This window comes from Benincasa hispida, chromosome 7, assembly GCF_009727055.1.
Source record: "Benincasa hispida cultivar B227 chromosome 7, ASM972705v1, whole genome shotgun sequence".
In the NCBI taxonomy this organism is placed as follows: Eukaryota; Viridiplantae; Streptophyta; class Magnoliopsida; order Cucurbitales; family Cucurbitaceae; genus Benincasa; species Benincasa hispida.
The window spans coordinates 37,268,860-37,290,296 of NC_052355.1; the positions used below are offsets into that span (position 1 = coordinate 37,268,860).

The 21,437-nt window shown below is 36.3% G+C and overlaps 1 protein-coding gene across 3 annotated transcripts in view; it reads left to right on the forward strand.

Annotated features, from left to right (window-relative positions):
- Positions 1-21,437, forward strand: part of LOC120081427 (THO complex subunit 1) — a 49,441-nt gene that overhangs the window by 18,225 nt on the left and 9,779 nt on the right. For all 3 annotated transcript variants that reach the window (XM_039036276.1, XM_039036275.1, XM_039036278.1), the window contains 6 exons: positions 4,715-4,786; positions 4,897-5,022; positions 5,133-5,198; positions 5,307-5,348; positions 15,533-15,649; positions 15,741-15,823. In XM_039036276.1, coding sequence (XP_038892204.1) covers positions 4,715-4,786; positions 4,897-5,022; positions 5,133-5,198; positions 5,307-5,348; positions 15,533-15,649; positions 15,741-15,823 — 506 coding nt within the window. The remainder of the gene's footprint in view (positions 1-4,714; positions 4,787-4,896; positions 5,023-5,132; positions 5,199-5,306; positions 5,349-15,532; positions 15,650-15,740; positions 15,824-21,437) is intronic.

Here is a 21,437-nt window from a genome sequence, read left to right on the forward strand (position 1 = left end):
CACGATTGGCTACTTGCGTTGAGTTGCTAAAGGAGGTACCTGTAAAGCCTTCTAACAAACTCAATCTTTTGCTTCCCTTTATACTGAGACTGTTTATTCGGATGATTTTCACCTTTTAAGAAGCCTAACCTAGAATTATCTCCAACTATTTTTCCCTTTGTCAAAATTTTCTCTAGGGACTCGGTATTAGTGTTTAACATTCTAACATTTTTACACAAATTCTTTCTCGGCTCTAACTTGGTTAAGTTCTCGCTTCAACTCTGCAATAGTAGTCATAAATCTGTAATCGTCTGCCAACAAAGTCTTAATTTTTTCCCTTTGCACATCAAAATCTTTCTGATCATCTTGCCATTTATTAAAAAGAACTTGATAAGAAGGATCCGCAGACCCATGGTTAGGGGTGTCGTGAACATGTTCAGCATACACATCATACTCCAAAATCTCACATGACAAGGTGTCAGATGAGATGTTACTGACAAGAGATTTGACATCTTATTCTGAATCTGTGTTGTCTTCTGACTGATCATCGGATAGGGTTAAAACATAACTTTTACCCTGCTTCTTTAAGAAATTAAGATATTCTGCTTGAAAATACAATAACTTTCACACTCTCTACATTTGAATGAACTTTCTTTTTTAAGGTTTAAGGCACCGACTTGTCGACTTTCTTCCTACTACTTTGGGTTTTGACTTGCTTGAGTGGAAGAGACTCACGAGACTTGTTATTTTTAGAATGAAATTGTCAGGCTTCTTTCCAAATCGTTTGAGAACACGATTGAATTGTTTTGGAAGCAGTGAAATAGATTTAGAAAGGGAATCTTCAGACTCTCTGTTAGCGTCAACTTGCTCATCATCAATTGAGGACTGTAAAGCAATTCCCTTATTCTTCTTCTCGAGCTTTCCATCTAGGGACATCTTAAAGGTTAGCGAGCCAAATAGTTCATCGACTTTTAGGGATGTTATGTCTTTTAGCCTCCTCAATTGCAGTGACTTTCGTATCAAATTTCTTAGGTAGAGACCTAAGCACCGTTCGGACAAGTTTTTCTTCTGAAATTTTCTCTCTTAGAGAAAATGACTCATTAGCAATGTCTAGTAACCGTACATTGAATTCAACAATTGATTCATCATCTAGCATTTTCTGATTCTCGAACTTTGAAGTCAACAACTGCAACCTTGACATTTTCACTTTTGAAGTTTCTTCATGAGCAATGGATAGAATATCCCACGCCTCTTTTGCAGAAACGCATATGTTGATCAGTCTAAATATATTGCGATCCACACCATTAAATATTGTATTTAAGGCATGAGAATTGCCTAAGGACGCCTCATCTTCTGCTTCTAATCATTGTAATTCAGGTTTCAAGATTTCCTTCCCATCGTCATTTTTAATGGTTGGATGAGACCTTTTAGTAACCAAAGCCTTCTATGTTTTGCTATCAATCGACTTCAGATAGGCAGTCATTCGAGCTTTCCAGTATGAATAGTTTGTCCCATCTAAGATAGGAGGATGAGTGGTGGAGCCACCTTCCTTGATTTTGTTCATGATCGAAACACCTGCGATAAAGGTGACCCGTTCTGATACCAATTGAAAAAGCGTTAGGTTGACTCGTCACTCGAATTACGGATGTTAAATGGAAAGCAAAGACAACAATTGTAACAACAAGATACCAATAAGAAGTAAGGAGATAATGACATATAGGAGTTGGTAACCAGTTCGGGTGAAATCCACCTACGTTCGGGAGGTAGTGTGCCTGGGAAAGATAATCCACTAATATTAATAAGTTAAATAGTTTACAACATAGTACTTGTTTATAATACACGACTACTACAGTGACTCACGCAGAGCTCAACTCACTAATCACCTAAACTCCCCCTAGATGTGAGACTCCCTTTCAAATGCGCTTAGGCTCCCCTAAGTTTGATAATATTATTGTTGAACACTTCGGCTTTCAACCGTGTGTGAGGCTCCTCTCAACGTTGTTATCTTTCCTTCAAGTCAGCAAACTCCCTTCACTGATGAAACTTAGTATCCCCCTAAGATGGAGAACTCCTTCTCCATAACAATGGCTTAGGCTCCCCCTAAGACTGTGAGAATCCCTTCTCGACAGTTATGGCTCAGGCTCCCTCTAAGACCGTGATTATCTTCAACATGCACTCATCAGATGAAAACCTTTCACAATGGAATATAGTGAGCAAAGAACAAAAATGTAATGTTGCATAGTTCGGCCACATAACAGAAAAAATCGTGTTGCTCAAATAACAAAAGCGACAACCCTAAATGATTAGCATAATTCTCTATTAATAATTGAAACCAAGAAAGGAAACAAATCCGCATTTGGAAAAAATAAGCCGTGCCTCAATAAAGGAAAATATAGAATGGAATAAATCAACCGGAATTTTCCCGATAAGGAAGAAATTTCTACAAGAAAATAATTTGTTGTCTAAACCAGATGTTAAAGACTTTATTTGAGACAATGCAAAAATCAATGCCTTAGAAAAATATAAAGCCAACCAATCAAATCTCCGGCAGATACCACACTTAAGAAAATGAAAGGAGACAATGTCTTAGTTATTTAAGAAGATAGTATTTTAACCACTTTTTAAATTCATTCCAGCATTGCAAATAGATTTATTATGTTAGTAATAGTGTCCTTGGCAAGGTTAAACAGGAATTGTTGCTTTTTTTAACCTAGAAACAAGAGAACCTTCCTATGGTCAACTTTAAGTTGGGACCGCGTCCAAACAATACTTGCCAATTACAAAAGAACTTTTAATAGAAATTACGATCAAAAGTTGCAACCAACTGTGATCACTATGGACAATATACCGTCCTAAGAAGAGCAATGATGGGTTCACATTTCTACAATATTTCAGTGGTTACTTATGAGGATCGAGAATGGGGAAATCCTAAATCTAGACTTAAAAACCAAAGAAAAGAGCAGCCCCCTCCCATCCACACACAAATCTTCCACTGAATGTTTAGTCAAATACCAAAACCAAAGTCATTTCCCGGTTTTTGGAACATAACTCACCTATTGCGGTTTCGTTTCCTCACATGATTCCTTGTATTCTGGCTTCAGCTCATACGTTCCTTGGTGTACCTTTGATGTTGGAGACACAAAGGTCTTTAAGTATTTCCTTTCAAATATGGTTCTGGTTGGTCAGTCTCTTGTATCAACTATTTTGACGTCCAATATGGCTGTCTTTCAGAAAGCCTAAAAATAATCTTCTCCGATTCACCAAATTTCAAATAGAAAAGTGACTGAAAACTTTGATAAAAAGATCTGGGTCACTAGAAGGGAGTGGGATTTTCTCCGTGAAATCTCTCTCAGCACATCTATCTCCATCTTCCCCTTTGGACAAATCGATCTATCAGGCATTGTGGAAGTCAAATTGTCCAAGATGTGTCAACATTCTTGTGTGGATAATGGTCTTTTGTCTACTAAACGTCTTTTCCATTATGCAATACAAGCTGTCTTCAATTTGCTTGTCTCCTTCCATGTGCTTTCTTTGTAAACAAAATGGAGAGGATCCACAACACCTCTTTTTCACTTGCCCATATTTAGCTAAATGTTGGTGGAAACTATTCAATACTTTCAATACCTCATGGGTGCTTAGCAATGGTTTTAGAGAATGTACAACAGATTTTAATCGGTCCTCATTTAAAGAGAGAGCCTCGTTTGATTTGGTTTGATGAAGTCAAGGCTTTATTGGCTGAATTGTGGTTTGAGAGAAACCAAAGAGTGTTTCATGATAAAACCCTTGTCTGGTCAGATCCCCTTTAAAGTCGCCCGTCAGAATGCTTCTTTGTGGTGCATTCAATCCAAGCAATTGAGGCCTATTCCATTCAAGAATTTTGTTTAAGCGGGCAAGCATTTATCTTTATAGCATAGTTTGCTCTTGCTTTTAGGCCGTTTGCTTTTTTATTTGGTGCTTTGTTGTAGTATTTTTGGTTGGAAGTGTTGGAAAATAGAATATTTGCCCTAGGGGCATTTTTGTCTTCTCATGTGTACCCTAGGGTTTCATCTTTTTCTATTTAAAATGTAGCCTCTGGGCATTACTCTGTATCACTTTATTATAATAAAAGTTCTTTGTACCGTGGTTTTTTCTCCCTGTACTAGGATTTTCCACATAACAAGTGTGTGCCCTTTTTCTCTTCTCTTTACTTTTCATTAGGAAGATGTCTTTCTTGTATCTTTATTCGTTTCATTGTAAGGGTTGTGTTTTAGCCTTGAATCCTTTTACATTGAGATTAGTTTGTAGGATATGATGAGGGCGCTAAGAAGACGTCAACCTAGTTGAGATGTTTGGGTGCGCCTCCAGATCCCTAGGTCTTATGCTTTATGCTCTTTGTATAACTCTCTTGTACTTTGAGTGTTATTCTCATTCAATTATATTAATGAAGAGACTTGTTTCCTTTTAAAAAGAAAAATCTTATCCAATTCACCATGCTTCTTTCTCAACCTCTTTGTTTCTGATCCCTTGCTCACTACTTTCTTCTTCTCTGCAGCTCCAAATGACAACACGTCTATGGGCAAATCAACATCCTTTTCTAAAACAAATTAAATAATTATGAATTTTATAATGGTTAATAAAACTCTCTCACGGTCTCATCTTATTATAACATTTCAAGTGCTAATGTAATTAATTTTGTGAATTTAACACGTTTCACTTGGGTAATGACACCAAAAGTTTGATGTGTATTATTGTCCAGGAATACTTTTGTAATCCTGCCTCCCTTGCACTTGCTCCAACGAAGTGGCAAAAGTTCACATCCAGTTTAATGGTATACCTTTTTGTTCTTGTCTATTTATTTTTAGCTCATGTATCTTTTCTTTTAATGGTATATATATACATCTGATAAAGTGCATTTTGTTTGGATTTTGAAATTTAAAGGTCGTATTGAATACCTTTGATGCACAACCTTTGTCTGATGAAGAGGGAGATGCTAACATCTTGGAGGAAGAGTCAGCAACCTTTAGCATTAAATATCTTACTAGTAGTAAACTGATGGGTTTAGAAGTAAGTTTGATCTAGTTTATATGAATACTACTTCTAAAGTTGTAAAATTTCAAGTTCAAACTAGCTCGGTTGTGTCTCGTTTTCTTATTCCCTTCTTCTTTTGGTGGCAGTTGAAGGATCCAAGTTTTCGGCGTCACGTTCTTATGCAGTGCCTTATATTGTTTGATTATCTAAAAGTACAATGTTTGTTTGTTTTAAAATTCTTAGGCAGATTTGGTTTTATCTACTTTTGATATATTCCAATTATTGAGTTTAGTTTTTTTTTTTTTTTTTTTTTGTTATAGGCCCCAGGAAAGAATGAGAAAGATATTCCATCTGAAACCATGGTGAGTACCGTATCACATTTTTAAGCTGTTGTAGTGTCCCACTATATTGCAACCCTTACTTGAATCCTAATTCATATTTCCCTTCTGGATTTTAGCCTCGAAACTATTTATGAGGATTTTTTTTTCCCTAAAAAGAGTTAAATTGAAAACAGTTCCAAGTTAAATGCTATTTTGCTTTATTTTCCCACTATTTTGCAGCCAACAAAGCCTCCTACGTTGAAGTGTGTATTTTGCTACAATAACTATTTAATCCTGAAAAGGTAACTTTTCATTGATAAAATGAAAAGAGTCTCAAACCAATGCCCAAAATACAAAGATAATAATGAGAAGATTGAAAGACCAAGAGTCTGTACCGAGTCAATATTACGATTTGGATTATGATTTTTGGATCATTAAATTGTTCGGAGATACTTCAAAGAAAACTCCCCTCCCACGACTTGTCTCCTTCAATCTGCCCCCTTTGTATGGCAGCCAATGAAACCCAGCAGCATTTGTTCTTCGAATGCTCTTACGCTGTTAAATGTTGGCAGAATTTATTTAATATTTTTGGCATAAGGTGGGTATTCGGCAGGTCCTTCCATAAGAATACATGCAGATTCTGATTGGACCTAAGCTGAAAGCGGGCTCAAGGTTGCTATGGATTAATGCAATCAAAGAAATATTATCTGATATGTGGTTCGAGAGAAATCAAAGAGTATTCTATGATAAAGCAACTCATTGGCATGATCATTTCAAAGCTGCAAAGCTTAATGCCTCCTCGTGGTGTTTCCTCTCCAAATACTTTGAAGATTTGCTCATTGTATAATATTCTTGTACTTTGAGCATTAGTCTCATTTCATTACATCAATGAAGAGGCTTGTTTCCATTTAAAAAAAAAAAAGCAATTCAACTCCCAAAATACAAAAGACTATGCAAGAAAAACAGAAGTATCCCAAATTAGACTAATTCCAATTGAACTTGAACCAGACAAATCAAGGAGAAGACTTGTCACGAAGAAAAAAACAATTTTTTTTTTTCTAAAAAGGAAACAACACTTTTCATTGATGTAATGAAAAGAGACTAATGCTCAAGATTACAATGAGACTGAAAAGGAAAAATCAACTTAAAGCAAATACAGCCAAAAGGATCAAAACTGGACAAGTCCGAAAAAACAAATACAAACAAATACAGCCTCAATCTTCGATCGCCGCTGGCCAACTCCGACTGCCACCTCTGGCAACTACTGTCAGCCAACCTCCGATCACCAACTCTGGCGGACTGGCCAACCTCCAGCTGCCACTTCCAGCAACCCCACTGGCGAACAGTTTTTTTCCAAGTCATTTCAAAGAGGCCCTTAGTTTAATTACGATAATTTTTTCATATACCCTTTTTCTTTTGGAATTTTTTAATTATTATTATTATTATTAGATTATCTTTTTTAATTCCCTCTTTTCCCTTCTTTGATTAAAATTAATATTTCCTTCATTTTAAGAGATTTCATTTATTTTCTATTTTTCTTAGCTGAAAATCAATCACCTATCTATTGAGATCTCAAGTATGTGTCAAATATACAAGTAATATAGTAGAAAATGTAAATATACACTGCATGTACCATGGTTTATTTTTTGGCGTGTTTACAAATATACTGAAAAATGTAAATACATCAAATATATTGTTTGGATTTTTGGAGATGTTTTTCTTATTTGTACAGTTCTGAAAAAAAAAATTGGAAAGTTCATAACTACAAGAAACTTCCCCTACATGTTAAGAACTAAAAAAGTTAATCGGGACATATTTTTGTGTAAACTAATGGCTCATTTGACTGCAATTGTATAATTAGGTATATTTATTTAGGCTACATATATAAATAGGCCTAATATAATTTAACATTTTCATTTTTTTTACTGTTGGTCAATTTAACTAGCTCAAAGATTTAGAATCATTTTTCTAAATGTAAAGAGTTAAACTGTTAGAAACACCTTAGTGTCAAATAAAAATTAAAACTCAAATTTTATGATTTTTTTGTTTCCTCAAATTTAATTTGATTAAAAAATATTATAGCTTTTCAATAATTGAATTTAAGTCTAAAAGTACGTACTTTATTTCAATTTGAAATTAGCATATGGTAAAAAATAGATCCTTTTCAAATGAGTTAAAGTGATCCAATTTTTCAATTTTTTTGATTTCTTGAAGTACTCAAAACATAGTAAAATAAAAACAGTAAATTAAATAAAATTATAATTCTAGTCGAACCCCCAGGCTTAATATTCTTAGACTTAAGATTCCACACCTGCATGCCAAACACCCCCCAAGGGAGAGGAAGCCTGATTCAACTTTCACGAGTCTAAAAAAAAAAAATCAAACCAAACCATAGACCAAATCCACGAGACTGAATTCAATGCAAGACCATCGAAGCTTTTTTTTTTTTAAAAGGAAACAAGTCTCTTTATTCATTAAGAAAATGAAGTGAGACTAATGCTCAATTTACAAGGTAGTCATAAGGATCAGCAGGTGCACCCGGACATCTCAACTAGGTTGACACTCCCTTAGCACCCCTCATCACATCCTAACACTAGAAAATGATGAAGAACTCCACCACCTTCAACAAAGACAACTTGGAATCAGTGCCAATCTGATGTGCCATAGTATTCAACAGACTCCCACCCTATTTCATTTGATCTCCAAAAGCTTTGATGTAAACAACAACTAAGTCGTCTCTCTATGAAATTTGAGATAGAACTTTGTCCGGATTACCATTCTTAAGAACTTTTCTCTCTATCAAGAAAAAAACAATGAATCTTACAAACCAAAACTTCACAAGAAAAGCTTTAACATCCTTTGTCCATAGCAACTAAGAGAAATCCCAATGCTTGAAAATAACTCGGCATTAGAATCATCCACTTTTTGGCTGTTAAAAAACTATGAAAGAAGCTGGTGCTCACGGCCCCAACTTGAGTCAAATGTTTGCAATTCTGGATCAAAATTTGCACCACCGATAGATAAAACTCCATGAATTCCCCTTCAAAAGCTGAGGAAATCAAATTTGGGGGGAGAAATAATATTATCTTCAAACCTAGCAACAAGGAATTCAAGTTCAGCTAGGAGACTTTCTTCATAAACTGCAAACAAAGACTTGACTGCCACCTTTATCTTTTTAAGCTTGGAAGCATAAAACCAGCCCAGTCCTGAATTCTAACTTCTGCAACAAAATTGACCAACTAATACAAAATCGAAATAGATAAGGATCCCACCGAACTATTTCAGCTGCTAATAGCAATGGAAAATAATCCGAGAAATCATGATTTTGTCTCAGACTCTTGTATTGATAAACATCTCATCCCACTCCTTGTATATGAAGAATCTGAATACTAAAGGATTTCATGCAAGTCCAACCAATTACCTTAAACCTCCACGTAGATTAATAAGCATTAGCTTCAAGGTCCCATTTAATCCATGGAGTAATCTTCATACTCCTTTTCGGCTGAACATTGAAACAAGTCAACAAGATCTTTTCCAAAGTTCTTCTCTGGAGGGGGTTCCTCGAAGGCTGGTTCCACAGAGTTTAGCTCTGGCTCTTCACTACCAACACTTGTATCTGAATCATCATGTTTATCATTTCCAATTGAGTGACAATGATAGCTAACTTGTTGAGGAACACCCCAAATAAATCGGTTCTTTGAATTCGGAATAGAGAGAGAGGAGAGCATGAAGTCTTGTGAAAGTAGAATAATCTTTGAAGACTTTTGATTGGACTTAGACAAGGGCAAATCAAGGGCTGGCGCTCGAAGACAAGCAAGTTCAATAAGATCATCATTAGCATCAGATAACTTGGGAGCAAGGGAGGGAGCACCTATAATGCAGAGGGAAAGCTTGAATAAGCTTCTTTGGAGTCTTACCAAAAGTGTCATAAACCTGGGGGTTTGTTTGGAAAATTGGAACCGACATTTCCCCTTCCAAGAAATTTGAAGCACCATTTGACTTTCCCCTTCAGTGTGATATAAATCCTTAGTTAAAAGATTTTACTTTCATACTTGTGAAGAAGAACGATCGACTGTGAATGTTTATTTTCCCCATTTCCAGCCCATTCAATTAAAGGAGAGGGGGATTGAAATTCCATTTTAATGCTGGAGAGAGAACCAAAATGATTGGCAACCACAATGTTATCGCCACCAACATAATTAATATTCTCTTCATGCATCTAAGGGACTCTTGGGCTGTCCGAGTGAAACTCGAGGTCTTTAATACCACAGGACCTTAATGATTCTGGCGCCATAACGGTTTCCTCATCCAAGAGACCAGATTTACTACCTTTTCTCATTTAATATTGCAACAGTTGGAGCATTGATCATAATTTCTTGAGAGTAAATCGATCGACTCTGCACTTACATCTTTTTCAAAGATCGCTTCATCTTTCGACACTTGTAAAGCCCGTTCTTGATCAATAGAATTTGAAAAGTCATAATCGAGCAAAAGATCTTCACTCAAATCACAAATGCTTCACGTTTTGAGAATTCCAAGGGTCTATTGCTTCAAAATAGACGGTAAAATCACCAAGATCGAAGTCCTTGATATCCAATGAAGCTAGGATGAAACCACAAACATTTATTTCCACTTCAACAATGGCTGAATAACGATCCAAATAATTGTCTGAGAAGAAATACTTGATGAATCACCTAATTGCTGCCCATGTATTTGTATTTTTCTATGAATATTTGTACTTGTAGTTGTCTTTGTGTAGTGGCTCCATGTTGTATTTGTAGGGATGATTGTTCTTTTGTTTTTGAATAGTTTGTTTCATTTTGTTTGGATATAATGAGAGTGCTAAGGGGTGTCGACCTATTCGAGATGTCCAGGTGCACTCACTGATCCATTTGAATTAATGTTTATTGTTTCTATATCATGTACTTTGATCTATTGTCTCATTTCATTATCTTAATGAAGAGGTACATTTCTTTTTTCACCAAAGAAAAAAACCCACCTAATTTCTGCCCAATTGCATAAAGAACCGAGCTTTGCCAATAAGCTAATGGTGGGTTTTTAACAAAGATCCATCCTCCATAGCACCTAGTAGGAGATTTTGGTTAAGAATGAGCACGATTTGACCAAAAATCCAATTTTACATGCATTCTCGCAAAGTGCTTCCATTTACCAAAATTAAGAAAAGTTGAACCCTTTTCTATTTTCATAATGGCTTTATGTTGGAATTTCTATATTTGTATATGAATATTTTTTCCTAATTATCTTTATTCTATCCATTTCCTTTATTGTCTTTATTCTTTCCATATTTGTAAAAAGTCTTTCTCCTATATAAGAAAACCTAATCTGCAAATATTGAATAAGAAAAATAGGAGATCAATATTTCTATTCCTCTAATTTCTACATGGTATCAGAGCATTAAAGATTTTGAAATCCTAAAACCCAAAAAACACTACCTTTTGTAACCACTACTGCCGCCGATCAGCCTCCGTTTGTTCGCCACCACCATTAGTCACCAGGAGCATCACCGCCGCACGTCGATCTCCACCGGACGGCTACTGAAAGTTGCATCTCCGGTGAATGTGTTTTTGGTCGCGCTTCTTTCAAACATCCAGCTCTTCGTGTTCCAACCTTGTCTGCGTCGCTGACCGTCCTTTTTTCGCTACTCAGTGTCACCGTGAGTTCTTGCCGTCAATCGAGGTAGCATCACCATATCAGTTTTCTGCCAACTACAGTCACACCTTTGTTGCGATCTTTTGATTGCCGCTTACAGTTGCGCCACCATCAACCGTTGTTCGTCCGGTCAGTCATCAACGACGCATCATCCATCCAGCCGCCAGAGTTTGCGAACCACTCAGGTTTTGCTGCACGCACTAGTCGAAATTGCCGTGAAACCTCTGTTTCAGCCCTTTGTGTTCGGCGAATTTCCGTCAGATCTTGTCAAAATTTTGGTTGGATTCAAGTTTTGGTTTGATTTGGTTCAGCATTTAGTCTGGCTTGGTCTACCGAGTTTATTTAAAATCTGGTTCACTCTGGTTTGGTTTGCTTTTATTGGATTTGGTTTAAAAATTGTTTCTTTTTGGTGGATTTCTACTATTTGTTAAATCTTCTACCATGTTACAAGAGCAAATTCATCAAATCCTACAACTGTCAACCACCAATTTTTCATCTAATAATTCATGTGTTTCTAAACTCACACAGGTCCCAAGACATTCTCGTGTAGTAATTCATCTACGTGGATTATTGATTCTGGAGCTTCAAATCACATGACTAGTTTTTCTTCTTCTTTTAATTCGTACTCTCCATTATATCGCAATGAGAAAATTAGAATTTCCGATGGTAGTTTTTCTTCTGTTGCAGGAAAAGGAACTATTAAATTGACTGAAAAAATTTCTCTCCAGTCTGTCTTACATGTTCCAAAATTAGCTTGTAATCTTTTATCCGTTTCTAAGCTTTCCAAAGATTCTAATTGTCGTGTTACATTCTTTGAATCTCATTGTATTCAGGATCAGGATTTGGGGAGGATGATTGGGAGTGCTAGGATGCTTGATGGTCTATACTACTTTGATGAAGGTTCTTTTAGTAATAAAATAACTCAAGGTCTTAGTAGTATCAGTTCTCTTTCTGTTAAAGAAAAAATTATACTATGGCATCATAGCATCCCAGTTTTTCTTATCTCAAATATTTGTTTATGAATTTATTTAAGAGAATTGATTGTTAATCTCTTGTTTGTGAAAGTTGCATTTTCGCAAAGAATCATCGGTCCACATATTTTCCAAAACCTTACAAGGCTTTAAAACCTTTTTATTTAATTCATATTGATATTTGGGGTCCTTCTAAAATTACGACTCATAGTGGAAAGAGATGGTTTGTTACTTTTATTGATGATCATACTCGTTTATCTTTGGTTTATTTAATGCAAAAAAATTTGAGGTGAAAGACATTTTTAAACATTTTTACAATATGATTGAAACTCAATTTCAAACACAATCTGCATTTTACACTCTGATAATGGAACTGAGTGCTTTAATCAGTTTTTTGGTGAATTTTTGAAAAACAAAGGTATCATTTATCAGTCTACATGTCGGGATACTCCCCAACAAAATGGGATTGCTGAAAGAAAAAGTAGGCATTTACATGAAGTGGCACGTGCTATAATGTTTTCTATGCAAGTTCCAAAATATCTATGGGGGAAGCAATTCTTACAGCTATCTACCTAATAAATAGAATGCTTAGTAAGATCTTGAGTTTTAAGACTCCCATCGACCGCCTTAAAAAAGAATTTCTAATATCCCACATATATTCTGAATTACCCTAAGTTTTTGGGTGTATTATGTATGTTCACATACCCAATCAATTTCGGTCCAAACTTGATCATAGGGCTGTTAAATGCATTTTTGTGGGTTATAAATGGTTATAAATGTTTTGATCCTTTGACAAAAAAAAAAAAAAAAAAAAAACTGTTTGTGAGTATGGATGTCTTTTTTAGAAAATCAATCCTATTTTTCCCAAAATTCTCTTTAGGGGGAGAAGCCAAATTTGGAAAATTTTTTTTGGGATGTTTGTATTCCTTTTTCCAGTCTTAATCGTACAGATGTTACCAGATCTATGATGCCAAGTGTAGAAACTTCTCAATCAGAGGAGAAATACTACAATGATCATATTGATCAGGTGCCTGAGTTTAAATTTTATACTAGAAGAAAATTCAATCAAGGGAACCAAGACAAGATAGTTGGTCCTTCACACGACCAATCTGAGACCCCGACGACTGAAACTGGTAATTTTTCTTCTATTCCTACTCCTTTAACTACTCAAAGTACTTTTCCAGTAGAGTTTGATCTTGATATTCCCTTAGAAAAGGTATTCGCAATTGTACCAAACATCCTATTGCAAACTTTGTCATATAAAAAATTGTCAAATGGTCATAGATCTTTCACATCCAGGATTGATGACTTGTTTGTCCCAAAGAATATACAGAGGCTTTAGATGATCCAAATTGGAAATTAGCAGTTATGGAGGAGATGAATGCTCTAAAACAAAATGGAACTTGGGAAATAGTAGAATTACCTAAAAATAAGAAACCAGTGGGGTGTAAATGGGTGTTTACCATAAAATGTCATGCTGATGGTAGGGTTGAAAGTTACAAGGCCAGACTGGTAGCTAAAGGATTCACTCAGATATATGAAATTGATTATTAGAAACATTTGCCCCTGTTGTAAAAATTAACTCTATTAGAGTTATTTTGTCTCTTGCAGTTCATTTAGATTGGCCACTTTACCAACTTGATGTGAAAAATGCTTTTCTGAATGGTGATCTGAGGTCTTTATGAGCTTACCACCAGGTTTAAGGAGGTTGGCTATAAAATTTGCAAATTAAAAAAAAATCTCTATGGTCTTAAACTGTCCCCAAGAGCTTGGTCTGAGCATTTTGAAAAAGTTGTGTCCAGTTATAGATTTCTTCAAAGTCAAGCAGATCATACATTATTTTATAAACATTTAGAGAATAATAAAATCTCAATTTTGATTGTTTATGTAAATGATATTATTCTCACTGGTGATGATGAAGTAGGCTTAGTTGATCTCAAGAAAAAACTGGCTCCTGAATTTCAAATTAAGGACTTGAGAACGTTGAAATATTTCTTAGGAATGAAATTTGCAAGATCAGAAAAGGGGATCTTTGTTAACCAAAGAAAGTATGTCCATGACTTAAAGAATTAGGCTTGCTTGGTTGCAAGGTTGTAGAAACTCCTATTGAACCTAATATAAAGCTTCTAGCAGCAAAAGCAGAAGAAATAAAGGACAAGGAACGATGTCAGAGGCTTGTTGGTAGATTAATTTACCTGTCTCATACACGTCCTGATATTGCATTTGTTGTGAGCATGGTTAGTTAGTTTATGCATGCTCCTGGACCGACTCATTTTGAAGCGCGGCCCACAGAATTTTGAGATATTTGAAAGGGTCTCCTAGAAAAGGTATTTTATTCCGAAGGAATAATCACTTCCAAATAGAAATCTATACTGTTACAGATTGGGCTAGAAGTACTATAGATAGAAGATCTACCTTTGGTTATTGTTCCTTCGTTGGAGGAAATTTGGTTACTTGGAGGAGTAAAAAACAAAATGTGGCCAGAAGTAGTGTTGAAGCAGAGTTTAGAGCCTTGGCTCATGGAATTTGTGAGGCTTGAAGAGTTGAAGATTTCTTTGACTACGCCTATACGGATTTATTATGACAATAAAGCTGCAATTTCTATTGCCCATAATCCAATTCTACACGATAGAACAAAACATATTGAGGTTGATAAGCATGTTATTAAAGAAAATACATCAAAATAAATTGCTGATGTGCTAACTAAAGGCCTTCCTAAGAACAATTTGATAGATTGGTTGACAAGTTGGCTATGGAAGACATCTTCAAACCTGCTTGAGGGGGAGTGTTGGAATTTCTATATTTGTATATGGATATTTTTTCCGTTTTCCTTTATTGTCTTTATTCTTTCTATATTTGTAAAAGGTTTCTCTCCTATATAAGAAGACCTAATCTGCATAGATTGAATAAGAAAAAGAGGAGATTCATATTTCTATTCCTCTAATTTCTACACTTTATCATCCATAAAAGGATTGAATGAAAGTTGTGACTGGAAGAAATCTTCCAGAGCCTTCTTGTCCACCCAAGTATATTGATCAAACAGTCTTGAAACCACGACCAAGGAATTCAAGTTTAAGTTCAACACTTCAGATTCCTTCTTGACCCAAAAGGAGTTAAAATTTGAGGAGAGACTTGTCTTTGGTGCGCTGAAGATAGAATATTTGATAGGGCTCAGACTGTCGTCGCGGGAAAGGAGAAGAAAGGCTGGAGGGTTGCCGGAGAGATGAGGGAAGGGAGGAGAGAGGGGAGAGGAGAGCACTTTTTTTCATATTTCTCAACTCCTCAACATCATTGTTTGAGGCATTGAAGAATATCAATTCTATTGATTTATTATTATTATTAACGGGAATGGGATGGTTTAGCTAGTTAGATATGGAATTGGTTAAAGGAAAATACATTTTTTAAAAAATAATTTATGCCTTCTGTTTTATTTTAACTAACATAAAATGGATGGATACTGTTCTTTACCATTGTCGTGAGATGCCCCAGAGTCTATTTTCCGGCAACCTTTTCTTTTTTTAATTCTATGCATTATTATATGCCCTTTCCTTTTTAAAAAAAATATATTTGAAAACCGAAATTCAGAGAGAAGAAATTAAATCTTGTGAAGAGCGTGTGAAGATGTTGCTTGAGGTGACACCGCCCAGAGGGAAAGATTTCCTTCAGAAGATTGAGCATATATTAGAACGAGAAAATAATTGGGTAAGAAATTGTTTTCACTATCTTGCTGATCATATTCTTGTTTTTTGCCATAACCATTTTTTAGCATAAATATCTCCGAATGTGCTTGTAGGTATGGTGGAAACGTGATGGTTGCCCTCCTTTTGAAAAGCAGCCAATTGAAAAGAAAACCACCAATGATGTAACTAAAAAACGGTATGGCTTCTAATCGATGGACTTGAATACACTCGTTAGTTTTGGGAAGTGGATGGATTTCTTCGATAAATGTGCAAAATAGAAAGGAGAAAATGAAGTTCCTTGATAAATGTGCAAACTTCAATAGTAAACTCTATTGAAGTTGAGTTGTTTAAAACCAACTTATGAAGTTGGTGAGTTAAACACCCCCAAGGTTTCAAAACTAGATCAAACATAATTTAGCAATATTTTATGTTGAAATTGTGGAACACTTGAGGAAGCAAAATATGGAAAGCTATTTGTCCAAAATGAGTTATTTATTCTCTGACTGGTCTTTTAAAATAAAATTATTTCTTGAAACTGGGATGCTTTTATTCCGTCTGGAGTCTGGATAAGAAACTTATAAGTAAAGGATAAAAGAAACAATTTGTTGCGTAGATGTAGATGACATGAACGGTGGAAATTTAGTTAATGAAAAAGTAAAGCTTGTTTTTTCTTTATTGAAAATAGATAAAGAACATTTTTTTTTCTTTAAATAAAGTAAGATATTGTAATTTGCAAATAGTTGGGTTTTTATTATTATCATTACTATTTTTGGATGAGAGAGAATCATAGGGATTGCATTTTTGTCAACAAAATTTGTGGGAGTTTAGGTTACTTATTTGTCAGAGTATTGATATAATATTAAATTTACCATAACTCAACGACTTAAATTTTGGGTTGAATGGTGATTTAACATGGTATTAGAGCAGGATGTCATGAGTTTGAACCTAGTAAAGTAATTCTCTCCCCAGTTTATATTGAATTTCACTTGTCGAACCTTCAAATTTTCAAGCCATAAGCGAGGGGAAATGCTAGAGTATTGATATGATATTAAATTTATTATAACCGTTAAGTATTTGGGTTGAGTGGTGATTCAACATTTATAGCTCAAGCAAATTTTGTAAGACAATTTTTATTTATTTTATTATTATTTTGGATTAAAAAAACAATGCAATTGATGAGTGAACTTACAAAAGAAGACAGAAGGATCCCAAGCCATTCGAGTTACAAAAGACCTCTACAATTGGACAAAAGAGAATCAAAGCTATAATGTTGAAAGTGTTCAGATAACCATATAACTTTTGATGTGAGAAACTTGTAAGATATTATTATTGGAAAATACCATTTTGGTCTCTGTACTTTCAGATGTCCAGTTTTACTCTCTGTACTTATTTTAAATCTTAAATTTAGTCTCTATTGCTAGTTTATTGTTGATTTTTCAATTCTTTTTAATATCTATCAGCTTTAACATATAAATTTTGAAAACATGTTCACATAGTATATTTTCTTGCATGATGTATTAGCACTAAGGGCATTTTAGTCTTTTTACTTTGCCCTACTTTTCCCATTTTTGTTTTAGGGTTTTATATAGCCTATTTATATCTTGTTTTTTGTTTCAAAAAAAATATATAGCCTATTTATATCTTGGGTCTGGCATGTATGGTGTAAGTTGAACAATAATAAAAAGAGCTCTTCTGCCGTGGTTTTTCCTCCCTGTTCTAGGGTTTTCCACATAAACTTCGTGTCATCTTCTTCTTTCTTTTGATATATTATCAAAGCATGGTGATGAAACCCTAGCCGTCGTTGACGAAAACACGACCGAAACAGTTGACGCCACCACTGCCATTCCGTCTGTCGTCGTTCAAACCGCTGTCGACAGGTACCTCCAGTGGCTCCATCTTAGCCTGATGTTCAAGCTGCCATCGCATGATGACCAGGGCGTTCGCGCGTCACCATCCGAGCAACTGCTAATGCAGACGATTTCTTTCAAGCAGAGACTGGCGCAGACAAAACCCTTGATGTAGCCGATTCCTTCTGAGCTGCAGCTGGCGCAGACAAGCCAACTCCTTCCATCGACCCAACTTACACTGGCCCAACTCCTTCCGTCAAACCAGCTCCAGCGACTGATGGAGGCAAACCTGATCCCAGTGCCATCTGATGCACCATACTTCGTCGCCGATCTCCCCAGCATCGGTCACCCAAGCGGCACGAGCATTGACAGTTGGAAATTCATGTTTGAAACGGGTGAATCCTTGTCGTTTTCCGGGTGGATAGCAACCGAACACATCAACCACCTATCTTACTCAACATGCGTCGGCTAGTCATGGTACTTCAGGTTCGACAGGTTTGTCTCCGATGGTGGTCCAACAACAGTTAATTAGCCTTCAACAATAGATTGCTGCCCTTAGGGCAACCTCCAGTCAAACCCTATAAATTTAGTTCTATCTTTCGATCTACCGATGTATTCATAAAATCCGGTAACTGCTTTCCCTACTTTACCTATAGCAAATTTTTTATCTAGATTTGTGAGAAATTCTACAGGGTTTATTACAAAGGAGAAGTTGAATGGCCAAAATTATTTCTCTGGATCCCAGTCCATCAAAATGGGTCTCAAGGGGGGTCACAAGTTTGGGTATCTAACTAGTGAGATACTGAGACCTCGACTCAGAGATCCGCATGAATGTGTTTGGAAGGGAGAAGACTCCTTGCTCCGTTCTTTGTTAGCTAAAAGCATGGATCCCCAACAACATGGAACCACAGATAGGGAAATCCTTACTATAGGTTGCAACTGCTTGGGATATTTGGGATGCAGTAAAGAAATTGTACTCTAAGAGGCAAAATGCATCATGATCGTACACCTTGCGCAAATAGGTTCATGAATGTTACTTTTTATTTCAACAAACTGTCTTTAATCTGGCAGGAGATGGATCTATGTCAGGAAATTGTTTGGGATTGTCTGTGTGGTGGAGTTCAACATTTAAAACTTGAGGAAGTTGATCGTGTTTATGACTTTCTTGCCGGTCTAAACTCCAAATTTGATACAGGGAGCAGTCGGATACTGGCACAAAAACCAATACCCTCTCTCATGGAAGTTTGTTTTGAAGTCTGGTTAGAGGAAGATAGATCGAGTGCAATGAACAATCCTATTGTCTATCCTATTGACTTTGCTGCGTTTGGTGCAAAATCGCTCGGGTCTGATGGTGACAAGTAGAATGGTAAGCCTCATCCAGTGTGTGAACATTGCAAGAAACTGTGGCATAATAAGGATTAGTACTGGAAGTTACATGGTCGACCTCCGAATGGTAGACGTCGCCTTCCAAATGATAAGTCAAATCCTAGCAGGGCACTTGTGAGTGATTCAACCAATGGTGTTTCACAGTCTCAATTTTAGGTGACCACACAGAATGACCCTGGTAATGTTGGGGTTGGTGCAGTTGTCCAGTCAGGTACTCCTCAGTTCTTTAGTCTTCTTAGTATTAAGGGTAAGAAACCATGGATACTAGATTCAGGAGCAACAAATCATTTAACTGGCTCGTCTGATCAATTTCTCTCATATTTCCTGAGCGCTGGTAATGAGAGAATTCATATTGCAGATGGGTCCTTTGCTCCTGTTGCAAGAAATGATCATCTTTCTCCGTTCCAGGGTTTGACCTTATAGAATCTGTTACATGTCCCGAAAATATCTTACAATTTATTGTCTATCAGTAAGATAACTATAGATCTGGATTATCAAGTTATTTTTTCATCTGATACTATTTTATTTTAGGACTTGAGCTCGGGGACGATGATTGGCACTATCCGACACGATAAGAGACCCTATTTCCTTTCTGATGATGCTGCCAGTAGAAGTTTTTATAGGACTAGTCCGTTGTCTTCTTGCTTCTCAACTTCTAAAAAATATTATATGTTATGGCATTTTTGTCTTGGTCATCCGAACTTTCAATATTTGAAGTATTTATTTCCCCATTTATTGCATAATGTTGATGTTTCTTCTTTGTCTTGTGAGCACTAGGTCACCTTCCCATCTCAACCTTACAAACCTTCCCAACCATTTCATCTTGTCTATAGTGATGTCTGGGGTCCCTTAAACATCACTACTTCGTTCGGAAAACGTTGGTTTGTAACTTTTATTGATGATCACACCCGTCTTACATGGGTGTTTCTTCTCACTGATAAGTCAGAAGTAACGTCTGTATTCCAACAATTTTATACTACAGTAGAGACTCAGTTTAACACAAAAATTGTCATTCTTCGTAGTGACAATGGTCGTGAATTCGTTAATAACAGCTTTCATGATTTCTTAGTTTTGAAAGATTCTTGTGCTTATACTCCTCAATAAATGGGGTGGCTGAACAAAAAAATCGTCACTGAGGTTGCTCGGTCCCTCAAGCTTTCTACTTCTCTTCCTCTTATTTGTGGGGAGATGTCGTTCTAACTGCAGCCCATCTAATTAATCGGATGCCCTCCCGTGTTCTCAAATTCCGAACACCTCTCAACACGTCTTATTCCTGATGTGCTTCTTCGGGTGTTTGGATGCACTGCTTTTTCCTAGTCATGGCCCTCACCGAACTAAATTTGCCTCTCATGCTCAGAAGTGTGTTTTTGTTGGGTATCCTCTTCACCAACGAGGTTATAAGTGTTTCCATCCATCTTCACGGAAGTACTTTGTCTCAATGGATGTAATGTTCCTTGAAGATAAACCTTTCTTCCTTGTTAGTCCTCTTCAAAGGGAGAATACTAGTGAAGAGACTAACTGGTCCACATATTCAGTTCCTATGGACTTTCTTCCTGAGCCTATCCTAGGTACAAATGACACTGCCCTTCCTAGTAAACAGGTGCCATGGATAACATACTACAAGAAGAATCTTATAAAGGAAATAGTGCCTCCTGTTGCTCCATTGGCTACGGTCCATGAATCGGAATTGGCACCAGCTCAAACTCAAGGTACTTCTCTTCCTAATAATACTGATGTATGTGTTGAGGGTGATGTTTATGATGTGATTGACAATGATGAAACTAATGTGATAGTTCCAGAAAATGACAAAGTTGTAGGTAGTTATGAGTCATCCGGAGAAATACATGAGGGTGAGGGTGCGCCACAGGTTATTAAGTGTGACCACCGTCCTCTTACCAATGAGGGGTTAGGAAAAATAGGAGGTTATGATGCCTATCTTGATATACCTATTGCTTTGCGAAAAGGGACTAGGTCATGTACTAAGTATTCAATGCATAGTTTCCTATCTTACAGTAATTTGTTTTATGAGTTCAGGGCATGCACTACTAACCTGGATACAATAACAATACCAACCAATGTGCATATGGCCATGGAAGGTTACGATCATAGAAGAGATGAAAGCTCTTGAAAAAAATAATGCGTGGGATTGTGTAGCTCTCCCTAAAGGGCATAAAGCATTTGGGTGCAAATGGTTGTTCACTGTAAAGTATAAGTTTGATGGAACTCTTGATAGATACAAGGCCAGGTTGGTTGCTAAAGGGTTTACTCAAACTTATGGAATTGACTACTCAGAAACTTTCGCACCTGTAGCGAAGCTAAACACAGTACGAGTCTTTTCATTAGCAATTAACAAAGACTAGCCTCTCCACCAACTTGATGTGAAAAATGCATTCCTGAATGATGAGTTAGAGGAAGAGGTCTATATGAGTCCTCCTAGTTTTGAAGCTCAATTTGACCATTAGGTTTGTAGACTCAGAAAGTCCCTATATGGTTTGAAACAGTCTCCAAGAGCTTGGTTTGATAGGTTCACCACTTTTGTTAAGTTCCAAGGTTTTACTCAAGGGCACTCTGATCACA